Genomic DNA, 12,655 nt, shown 5'->3' with positions numbered 1-12,655 from the left:
AGTACGGTATTCTGCGAGCAAATGAAATTTAGGTTTGGAATTATGCAAGAAAAGAATATACATGATAAGTTCACAATTAATGACAGCAGAATGAAAGAAACTTTAAATCATTATGTTGTCTCAGCATCTACCAACAAAACTATAAAGAAGAACAACAGCAATCTACAGTAAAAAGACCAAATTTGAAGAGCACCAGATCAGCCACTGAAAGGCGGAGCAGGTTTGAAGAACTGAATGACCTACTCTTCTTCCTTGATCCTACTTTCTAATTTCAAAGAAGTGAAAACATATCTGTCACAGGAAAAGTAGAAAAGATCAGCAAGAAATGTTTCAGGTAACATTCATTCCCATGAGGGGGAATGCAAGGACAACCCAAAGCCTGAGCTCACAGGATAAGAGACAGTAAAATGAATTAAAAAAAGGACTGCAGATGTCAGGTATCAGTTTGAAAGTGCAATTTTAGGGGAGATAATGGCAAAGTGGTAACATTATTGGTCTAGAAATCCGGAGACCTACGCTAATCCTCAGGAGACCTAGGTTTGAATTCCAACATGGTAAACTGGTGCTATTTAAATTCAACTAATAAATCTTGAATATAAATCTAATATCAGTAATGGTACCATGGATTGACGGAAAAACCCATCTGATCCACTCATGGTCTTTCAGAAGGGAAATCTGTCATCGTCACTGAAGATCATAAGATATAGGTGCAGAATCAGGCCAATCAACCCATCGAGTCTGTTCTGTCATTTGATAATGACTGATGAGTTTCTCTTGCCTTCTCCCTATAATCCTTGATCCTCTTAATAATTAAGAACCTATCCATTTCTGTTTAAAGATACTCAGTGACTTGGCTTCCATAGCCTTCTGGGGCAATCAGTTCGTTTAGATTCATCAGCCTGCATGCGACTTCAGATCTATAGTAATATGGTTAACTCTGAACTGTCCTCTGAAATGGCCTAATTTGCCACTCAGTTATGGATAGGCAACAAATGCTGACTTTGCCAGTGATACCCATATTACACGAAAGAATAAAGAAAAATGAAACAGGGCGAATATGTAAGGAGACAGGTTACTTCAGTGTAAGGAGTTTGAAAGTTCCAGACCAAACATGTTTGGTTAGAACCCGAAAGGGGCTATTTGAAGATCAGAAAGGTGAAGTGAAAATAAATGCCCAAAGTGAAGCTTGCCTGGATCACAAGCACAAGCATGGACCAGTAGAGTATGTTGTAAAAAGGTACTTACAACATTTTATTTAAAGAAAAGGATGAAATATACACAAAATCTCTTCAGAGAATTATTTTGGAAAATATTGCAGAAAATAATATTTTGCTTTCAATCTAAGTCTTCCATTCAAATCTTCAGTTTATACCTGTTTTATATACCTATTTTCTTTTTCTTACACCTTATTCCGTTCATGCAGCTCATCATATATATTCTCTTTAACAAATCCTCACGGCAACTAATAAATGTCACCATTAACCTATTGTTGTCATTACTAAAGAAGATTATGGACATCCACAATTTAGCATTTAACAAAAGCTCTTTCTTAGCATACTATATTATGTTAATTTGCATTAAACAGTATACCACTGAACCTTCTCTTTTTATTTTAATTGCATTCTGAGTTGGCAGAATACACACTTTTACGGTTTTCTTAAAGTAATTTTGGTTAGAACCATAGGCAAATCACAATCTGATGAGCCCCTCACATCAAATGTTTCACAACTGACTGAGGAAAACATGGCCCAAGCAGGTGGCACTCAGAACTGCCAGAGACCAGGCACCTATTAAGAGGAGATTACCTTGTGTGCCCACGGCAAACAGGGACTTCATCCAAATATACAAGTAGTAGTAATAGCGGCAGCAGGTACATGGGGCATAATGGCCCTCAGAGCCCAGAAGCTACACCGGTGCAGAGAATATTGTGATATTTGTCTGCCTCCACAGACAAGTTAGTGACTGCCATGGAGGGCCAGGTCCAGGACCCTCAGGAGGTACTGGATGATCACTTACACTCTATCATCTCAACCAATGGCTCCCAGGACCAAAGGCATGGCAACAGGAGAACAGGGAAACTTGACGCGCAGTGCAGGTTCCTTGTCCTCACAGAAGATAGGGTAATGCCAGGAGGCACCCAGTGTTTTTTTAAAAAAGGTGGAACCAAACATTCAGAACACTGTTGCGATGGCTGGGCTGTCCACCCCATGCTTCTTTCCCCCTTTTTGACCCATGAAAGTTCAACTTGCCTCTGGCAAGAGTAGCCTTGGCATATCTGGCTTATCTACACACAAGCGTCCCTAGGTTTGCCCTTCCAAACCTTCAGATTCAACACGTTCCACACCAGAACAGATTCCCTCTACCGCAGCAGCAGAACCAGGCAGCCTGCTTTGAGATGGTAGTGGGAGGGAGAGAAAGAAAACATATTGAGGGTACTTGGGTGGCACGGGTAAAAAAGGCTTGTCTTTAAGACAGAACTGTATTCGTAAATGTTGATGCCTTTAACTTGCATGCACCTGCTTTTGTCTCTCTTTGGGTATGCACTCAATGTATTTCCACAGAGCACTCGTGAGCATTTAATGAATGGAGGTCTGTGTAGACATCTACAAGCAGGGAGAACAATGCAAGCACATGGCATGAGGTGCTCTTGACATCCCTCGCCCTCCTGGTTCAACATGTCTAATGCCTAGCTTCTTCTATATGTAAAGACATTACTGTCAAAGATTTGTCCAGCAGTGGCTGTCCTACATACAGAGAGTAGAATTGCTGTTGGATGGCTATGGAGCAGCCTCATGGCCCTGTAACTTATGTTGCTCTACTTTAAAAGCCCATTCCACAACTCCATGGATTCAGACTTTCTGATGTCCCCCCTCTGCCCATTTACATTCATCTACAACTGCCTACCCTTCCCACCCAGTTTAAAAAAAAAATTCATATGTCTGGAATGGTCATTCACAGCTCTCTCCCCCCACTTGAAGTAAGAATGCTTTTGACTATGGACAATAAATCCTCCTGGCATTATACTCTTTCCAGCCATGCCTACCAGTTTCACTGTCTTTGAAATCCTGCTGCCCCATCACAATTAGCTATGACAAAAGGTTAGATAGACTGGGTTTGTTTTCAATGGAACACAGGAGGTTGAATAGTGACCTGATAGAAGTTTAAAAGATTGTGAATGGCATGGATAGTGTGGAAAGTATCAGGTTTTTTCACAGGATGGAAGGATCAATTATTAGGGGACACAGGTTCAAGGTGCAGTGCTGGACAGGGGGTAGGGGGTTTTAAAAAAAGGGATGTGTGAGGCAAGTTTATCACACAAAAGGGTGAGTGCCTGGAACCAGCTTCCAGAGGCAGTGGTGAAAGAAGACACAATAGCAGCATTCAAGAAGCACCTAGAAAAACACATGAATACAAAGTGAATACAGGGGTACAGATTCTGTAAGTGAAGACAGTTTTAGTATGGATGGGTAAAATATGTCAGTCTACACTTGGAAGACTAAAAGGCCTGTTTCCTCTGCTGTATTGTACTTTGTTCTTTCTTTGTACATTTGTACTGTATACTTGTCCAGAACCATCTGCCCCCATTCCCAAAGACAAAACCACCAAGGTTCAATGCCACTGCTACAGCCACACTCCCCTCCCCATGACTACATCCCCAAACCTCCATACAAATTAGTTTCTGTGGGTGGACATGACAGACTGTGGTCCTTTCTTTTGACAGACAGAACTACCAGGAAAGAAATGTCATGACCCCTGAGTGGTGCCCAGTCTTCTCCCCAACTGCATTAGCCCTGTCCCCCACAAAATGACAATGGCTCCCTCCCTGGACTATAAAGGCACAAATCCCCTGACTGAAACTCACCTGTAACTGAATGTATGACTGTGGTCCACACCTTTGATTAGTATGGGAGGCTCTCTGACTTACTCTACTAAGACTTGGTGACTAATGAGTATGTCCATTGAGGATTACTCCCCTTAGAATTGAAGTTATGAGTGCCCACATGCTGTATATGCACTGTATGTTTGCCATATAAGCTCTGCCACATGGAACTGGTGAGAGATTGATGTAGCACACTGTTATACAGCAAGAAGAGTGCCCCCTAGACTAAGGATTGTTTTGCAGCAAGGCAAGAAACCTGTTTTTGTGACTGCACTAATTAGCAAAGCAAGACAAGGCAAAGCAAGCAGACAATGCTAAGAAAGCAAGTGAACAGCTCTGAGATTCAGCGTGATCTAGCTGGCAAAGTGTCCCCACTGCAGCTTTTCAATGCAAGTTGCTGGTATACCCTGCAATGCAAGTCTATGCTTCCACAGTGTGATGCAAGTGTACATTAAAATTGCCAATTTTGTTTGGGATGGGTTGGCAGATGGAGGAGGAGTGCGTTTGTTGTTGCCTTACTATACTTCTGAGATGTTGTTGGCTGATGTACAACATAAAGTTCATTCAGACCAAATGGCAAGCTGAATCTGCCAGGTCCACACTCTGGTTTCTTTGTCAAGTTTTCTAAATGTCTTGCGACTTTGGCAAGATGGGAGTTTGAATAGTAACGAGGCATGTTTTGGTGTTAACAAGGCAGTTGACAACCAATAAAGATCATCAATTGGTATCTTGCACTGCCTAGCAAGAAGCTCACCACAGAACTTGTGAACAGCATAAAAGATGGAGTAAGATCATTGACATCTTGCCAAAGGCCAAAATTACTCAAATCCCTATGCGCTTCCACTCAATATTTTTTCAGTTTAGCAGTTCGTCACAAAGTCTTTCTCTGAACCTCTCCAACATGGGTAAATCCTAGCCTTAGTAATGCAGCCAACATTGACACAGCAATATACCTCTCCCTCACCAACACAACATAAATTATTTATGTCACATCTCTGGACCAATAAGTCACATTTCCTGTTAGATGTCCTCAATTTTTATTTGGTTTTGTCACTACCTGAGTGAATGAATTTGAAATTTATCCACCGAAATGCTCAGACCTCATTTATTTCTTGTACTAAACTCATATCTACATATACAATAAACTGCACTTCACCACTCCCATCTCTTTGTTTAAGCTTGTTCATATTCTTTGGGATAGTTGCATATTGTTTAGCATCAACTAGTTTGGTATAATTTGCCATCTTGCACTTGCTTCTAAATACTTTTCAAAAAGTTGTAATTTACAGTTGATAGTGACCTAAAACCGGCCATGAGTTTCCACTCTGACACTCTTTCACATGAGCATACATTTACTCTTTGCCATTCACCTACATCATCTATTCCGCAGGCATGCACTTTGTCAGTTAGTTGGTTAAATGGAGCTGCACCTTTTTTTTGTTCTCCTTACAGCTAAAGTGTCACATATCATTTTTATTTGATAAAAGCGTTTTTATCCAACATTTCGTATAATTAGAAGTCAGCTCACCTTCCTTCTCAGTCACATGTGTACGAGTGGAATTTGTAGCCTTATGTTGACTCTCAGCCACTTTTACAGCCACAGCACGACAAACAGCTCCAATCTTTCTCTCAAGAGAGCGAACACCTGCCTCCCTGGTATATCTGGAAAGCATAAATTTTTTTTTTGAAACAGCATACTCAAAACCATCCAGTATAAATTACAAACAAAAGACAGAAGATATTACGTGGCTCATTAACATAGGTGGAACTATCCCAAATATTACATAATTGTAATTGGGTCTTTACTCCTGATCGAACTAACTGATGATTAGCCTGTCTCAAACTTGCAGAAGAAATTTATCAGCACCAAAAGCAGAGATCAGGATGAGAAAGCCTTATTTAAATTGCCCCATTGACAGCTATGTAAAATTAAGAGTGGACTCTTACAATGAACATAAGAAATTTCTAGAGTGGCTTGAAGGACAAGGGCAGCAGATACGTGGAAGCGTAAGCACCTGCAGGTATCCTCCAAGCCACACAGCATCCTAACATGGAACTACAGTGCCATTCCATCAGTGCCACTGAATCCAAATACTGGATCTCCTTCTCCTAACAGCACTATTCACAAACTGATTGTTTAAAAGGTTTAGTTCTAATCTGTTGCTTATGGAATTGCTTAGTGATATCTATTGCCTGCTGTTTGGCTTATAAGTAGTGCTCTGTTGTAGCTTCAGCAGGCTGACATCTTTTTTTTAGGTATTTCATATGATGCACTTGGCATGCCCTCTTGCACTTTTCATTGTACCAAGGTTGATATCTAGGCTGGAATGGGGTACATGCAGACCCATGAAGTTACAGCTTGTGATCAAATATAATTCTGCTGCTTGTGGTTCTGCACCTCATCAATGACCAGATTTCAGTTCCTAGGTCTGATAAAAGTCAGTGCCATTCTGCTGCTGCCCCAACAAAGCTGAATGGTGGGTTTCATTAATGAGAACATGGCATCATCGCCACAAGGTTTAGACACATTACAGCCAGGTGTAACAATGAGAGGTAAAATGGTGATTGCAAGGTCAAGTAGATTTTCCCTCATCGCCTGCTACGATGTAGTCTAGCCACTATGTCCTTTAGGACTCAGCCAACTTGTTCAGTTGTGATGCTACTGGTCATTCTTGGTGATGGTCAATGAAGTCCCCGACATAGAGTATATTCTGAGCCTTTGCCATTCTCAGGTGTTCCACATGAAGGAGTATTGATAATCAGTTTTTCTGGGGGCACGAGGGAAACATGGAGAGTCACTTCTTGATGAATCCAAAGGATCCTCCCTCCCCACAGTATACCACTGTTCCATCACCTCTGATGGGTTTGTCTAACCAATGGGACAAGACATCTCTTTAGTTGGTGATAGCAGTGTCTACAGCATCGTCTGAAAGATTTGAGTCCATCAACTGTCAGGATGTGACTTGACTCTTCTTCAGTAAAGCTCTCCCATAAGGTTCCAGATACTCATGAGGAGAATATTGCAGGTTTGACAGGGTTGTGTTTGATGTTGTTGATTCAGGTTGCCTGGGTTAATGCCAAAGAATCCATCCATTTTCATTCTTCTTTTTTGATGTATATTAGGATGCAGTGTAAACTTTCAAAATTTGTCAGTAATACCAATTTGAAGGTGTGGCAAAAAATAAGGTGTTGTCAACTGACTACAACAAGACATACATAGGAAATAGGCAAACTAGTAATGAAGAATTTAATGCAGAGAAGTGAGTGTGAGATGCATTTTGGAAGGAGGAATAGAGATTGACAATATATAGATGTACTGGCACACTTCTTGAAAGTGAGCAGAAACAGCTGGATCTCGGGGTTTCAAGTGCACAGATCTATTGAAAGTGGCAAGGCCAGAGCAGCTGGAAAAGCATATGGAATTTTGAGCTTGATAAAGAGACTTTGAGAACAAAAGCAGGGAAGTTACACAGAATCTTTCAAAAACTCTAGATAGGCAACAACTACAATATTGTGGTAAAAACAATGACTGCAGATGCTGGAAACCAGATTCTGGATTAGTGGTGCTCGAAGAGCACAGCAGTTCAGGCAGCATCCAAGGAGCAACGAAATTGACGTTTCGGGCAAAAGCCCTTCATCAGGGATATTGTGTCTAATTCTAGTGACCATAATTTAGAGGAGTTGTAAATACCTTTATGAAGGGGCAGAGGAAAGTTATCAAAATGACCTCAGAGCTGAAGAAACTTAACTACAGGTGAAGTAGGAGAAGCTAGGGTTGTTTTCATCTAAGCATAGGAGATCTGATAGAGATGGATTAGATGATGGCAGGTTTAGACAAAGTAGACAAAGAAAAGCTGTTTCCAGTTGCCGATTATACAAGGACTGGGGGACAGTGTTTTAAGATTTTGGGCAAAAGACACAATGGGGTTAATGTAAAATACCATTTTTGTTTACATTGCAAATGGTAACAATCCAAAAATGACTCACTATGAGGGTGGTCAAAGCAGAAATGATCAATTATTTTGAAGGGATATTGGATGGGCACTTGAGCAAAATAAATTTGCAAGGTTATAAGATTAGCATAACAATGGAACTGATTAATTGCTCTACCAAGAGCCAGAATAGTCTCATTGAGCCATAAGGCACCTTTTTGTGCTCGTGACTCACATGGGCAGAATTTTACTAATCCCAGTTTGGCATTAATGAAGGGTGGAAAGTCAAGAAAACAATGTATAGCTGGATTGAAATGGTTCCCTGACACATGCCAGGGGAAGATTTCCTCATGTAGGCAGGATTGCAGATCAATTATCCACAGCAAGAAACATCCTCAGTGTGGGAAAGAATCAGGAAAATTGTCCTGGTGTGGACTCAAAATGGTTTCCAAGACATTTACAGCCCCAGCTCGAAGATACGTACAACGTTTGTTGGTATTTCACCAGCTACTAGAGACTACTGCCACCACTCAAAAAGGCATCACCTAAATGGAGCTGCCAACATGCTGTAGGCTGCAGACCTCAGAGTAGGAGGGGCCTGGCTGTATAGCTCTTCTCAAATTTTTTTCCACTAATCCATAGGTACCTCCATTTAGAAATGGGCAATAATCGCTAACTAGTCAGTGAACTTACATGCCATGAACAAATCGGAATTTGAAAAAAAATCCTTTCCTTCTTGCCTGCTGGCAGCTATTTAGGATCCTGCCATTTTCACGTATTTTATCTAGAAGTGCTTTTTCTGTTTCTATGGCTATCCATTTTACTGTTTGATTTACACCATAAAACCTTTGTTATTTAATCTTTCCTGCCTTCCCCAACCACTTCATAGGTTTTTCCTTTGGTTGTTCTTCCCAACCACTCTTCTTTCGATTACTCATAACATATTAAATTTCTATCTTTTCCCAGTTCTGATAAAATGGCAAAGACCTGAAATATTAGTCCTGTTTTTCTCTCTAGAGATATTAGCTGACCTGCTTAGCATTTCCAGCATTTTCTGCTTTTACCTCATTATCTTGCAATGTAGGTCACATTTCTGTATATAGGTAATATGTCCATTTTGAAACATGATCATGCCAAATATGGTTTGACTAGTGCCTTATCATAGTTTTTGTGGAATTGTTTTTCAGGATTATGGTTATGTATTCCAATATTTTATCCACTATTTTTGTTCTTTCCTTTCATGACTGTCAGAGCAATGAAAATTATGAGTACAGGATTTTGATGTACTGATACTCAGGTTACTAAACAGTGGAAGGCTCTAGAGAATGGAAAACACATTTGGTTTTACATTTAAAAGGAATATCAGATTCTGTTGAATTAGTATAAATTTGTCAGTTTTTGTGAACTTCTTCACATGAAGGATATAAAAACAAGAAAAGTTGCAATAACAATTCACGAGGATGTTATTGGAGAGTAAGAATTCCGTTATGATGTCAGTAACAGTGAAATGATCATAGGAGACAAATTTCAGATAATCAAAATTATTGAAAGCAGTGATCAGAAGAAATACCTCTTTACACTGGAGGTATTGTGTTTACAATATAGAATCTTATTTTGTGAACCAGTATAGATCTGATAAGTCAAATGGTTTATTTCTACCGTGAAACATTCCATGATCCAACAAATCCAAAATGCTAGACTTCCTTGAGCTGCCAAAGGTGGTGGACACTAGTACAATTACAACATTTAAAAGACATCAGAGGAATATAGGCCAAATACTGGAAGTGGGACTAGATTTATTTAGGATATCTGGTTGGCATGGACGAGTTGGAATGAAGAGTCTGTTTCCATGCTATACATCTCGATGACTCCAGGTTACAGCAAACTTTTTATTAACTGGAATCTTTGGAACCAGGAATGTACTAATTGATCCAATATTCCCATTCATCAAGAGGTACGTGTAACCACAGTGAACCCTGACCAATTAAAGTTTCAAGACATCAACATCCCTCAAAAAAAACCTATGTAAAACCACACCTTCTAAAATCAATGTAAAACCACTCAAAAAGTACAGTCGGTTCTGCAATACACGTTTCTTCAATGCGAATTGGCTTTAATGCGATTGAAGAGTTTAGACTGCTATTTGAAGAATGCGAACATTCCTTACCTGTATTGGTTATAATGCTATTCTGGCCCCTTTACTTTACATGGCCTGGGTATTGTGAGATTTCCTTATAACGTGAGATCGCACGAGAACAGAACTAAAACGTTATATCAGACATGACTGTAATAGGAATGTAATGCCCAGAATTTTTACATTACTGTTATATTTTATTTACAACATAAATACTGGGACATTGCAGTAGATCGCAGTATTTATAGTTTTTAGGTTATAGTTTTTTGCTGGTTTGAGCCAAGTTTGCTATATTGCATTTCTTTTTCATTTCACTTTACCAATATTTGAAGCATTTGATATGTTTCAATTACATTCGCTTTATTATTTCTGGCGTATTGTAAGTAAAATAAATTCAGCAAACTGAGTTGCCTGACTACTAACATCACTGTTTGTTTCTACACAATATCTTCAAAATATTTTCCATGTGCTTTTCACAATTCCATTCATATTGTTTACTTACTTAAAACAAAAATCAATTTTATTCTTATATTTATCAATCACCACGATATCTACTTAAGTAACATCTCTAACCACTCTTTCAGCTTCTTTACTCTAACTTGAGAAATAAATTTAATGTCAAAAAATAACATGCAGCTCCTTCCCTTGCTCTAATCTTAAGCTATGAAGCAATCCAGTCCTGAAATTGAATAAGTTAAACCATACCATAACTAACAAAAAGCTTTGGACAGATGATTTTTGACATAAAACACACTGACCTGCTGATGATATCTTCGGTTGCCTCTTTTGGAATTTGGATCTGTCGGGGTGTTAGCCCGTGTAGTTCTAACTGTTTAGGGATCAAGTGCCTGTGAGCAATTTCAATCTTCTCCTCTTGAATATAACCTGATATTTGAAGAATCCACCAATTAAAATAATGCACTTAATGTCCTTAAACAGCACTTAAACTGTTAGTAGAATACAGCCTAACAGATGCTTGGCAATCAACACACATTATAAATGGCAATTGCATTCAAAACAATCACAAAAACCTAGTATAGTGCATTCTGAGGGCTAGTTCTCTCCTTGACACTCTGTTCACCCCACAACCCCCTGAACACACATTACCCTTCCATATCATTTTCCCATCCTTAATGATGGAAATGCAACACCTGGACCCAGACTTTCATCATGATGGCAAATGGGACATCTCTATGACTGAATACACCCAAAATCCTAAGTCCTGCCCTTGAGTCATATCTAACTTTCCCAGGGGCAGACCATGGTTTACACAAGGTAAAAACAATGACTGCAGATGCTGAAAACCAAATACTGGATTAGTGGTGCTGGAAGAGCACAGCAGTTCAGGCAGCATCCAACGAGCAGCGAAATCGACGTTTCGGGCAAAAGCCCTTCATCAGGAATAAAGGCAGTGAGCACAAGGCTATGGTTCATGGTGATAGTTTAAATGATCAGAGGTGAGCATCATGTGGGAAACGAACTGATCAGGTATCTTTTGATCAACTACATATTTGGTTCACACAAGGAGGATAATTGAATACTTGAATTTTAAAGTTGTTCATTAGTATATCCCTACAGTCCCTTCTCCCAGTTTAACATCTAGGAGTATGGATGCTGATACACTCAAATTACAATAAATGCTCAATCTTACACAATCTCATAAAATGACACAACAGCATTATATTCTAATCACGAACCATAACAGAAACATTAGTAATCACAGCCCACTGAAGTTCAGAATAACATACCAAACATTGAGGTTAGTATGAATAACTGATCATTTTTAGTGCGGGGTAGAGTTTTTACACCATGAATCACATTGGACGGCTTATTAATCAAAACTATAAAAACAGTGGCAAAAATCAAGGTTTTAGTATGACAATAAACAAAGTACGGAAATCATATTTCTTCATGAGTTCAAATTCTGTTAAAGAATATCATCCTTTCCAAGCCATTTGCCAAAACACATCTTATGAGACATGATTTATTGATTGTGCCTGCACCATAACAATTCTGTGTGCCTTCCTAACAATTTACCACACAAAATGTGGGTCTGGATGGAATTAGATTCCCTACAGTATGGAAACAGGACATTTCGTCCAACAAGCCCACACCGACCCTCCAAAGATAACCCACCCAGACCCATTCCCCTTCCCTATATTTACCCCTGACTAATACGCCTAACACTATGGGCAATTTAGCATGGCCAATTCACCTAACCTGCACATCTTTGAATTGTGGGAGGAAACCCATGCAGACACAGGGAGAATGTGCAAACTCTACAGAGTCACCCGAGGCGGGAATTGAACCCAGGTCCCTGGTGCTGTGAGGCAGCAGTGCTAACCACTGAGCCACCATGCCACCCTATGTGTAAACAATAAGATTTTCAACCGCTTTCAAAAGTTTCAAAAGGACACTGTGTAGCTAAAATGTTCAATTTTTCTACTGGCCATCCATTTATTCTCGACTCCAAATTTCAGCACATTGAAAAATCTACAGTCTATATCCCATCTCATGCAAAGTCATGCCCATACATTACCCCTCACTAATCTATGATGGCACACATTCCCCACAAAACCTCAATTTTAAAATTCACTAATGTGCATTTAAATCACTCCACAGGTACTCTTTGCCTTCACTCTCCCTCCACCAATCCTCACCCTATACCAATTATTCATTCCACTGATCTGAGCTTCTAGAATCCTAGAA

General features: G+C 39.6%; 1 protein-coding gene across 1 annotated transcript in view; it reads right to left on the bottom strand.

The window, feature by feature from the left end:
* lonp2 (lon peptidase 2, peroxisomal) overlaps positions 1-12,655 on the bottom strand; it is a 110,710-nt gene that overhangs the window by 49,026 nt on the left and 49,029 nt on the right. The window contains exons 10-11 of the mRNA XM_072596247.1: positions 10,705-10,831; positions 5,409-5,542 (exon numbers count right to left, since the gene is read on the bottom strand). Coding sequence (XP_072452348.1) covers positions 5,409-5,542; positions 10,705-10,831 — 261 coding nt within the window. The remainder of the gene's footprint in view (positions 1-5,408; positions 5,543-10,704; positions 10,832-12,655) is intronic.

Source organism: Chiloscyllium punctatum, chromosome 26 (genome assembly GCF_047496795.1).
Source record: "Chiloscyllium punctatum isolate Juve2018m chromosome 26, sChiPun1.3, whole genome shotgun sequence".
Classification (NCBI taxonomy): Eukaryota; Metazoa; Chordata; class Chondrichthyes; order Orectolobiformes; family Hemiscylliidae; genus Chiloscyllium; species Chiloscyllium punctatum.
Note: the sequence above shows the minus strand (reverse complement) of the source record. Positions and strands in the feature narration are given on the sequence as shown.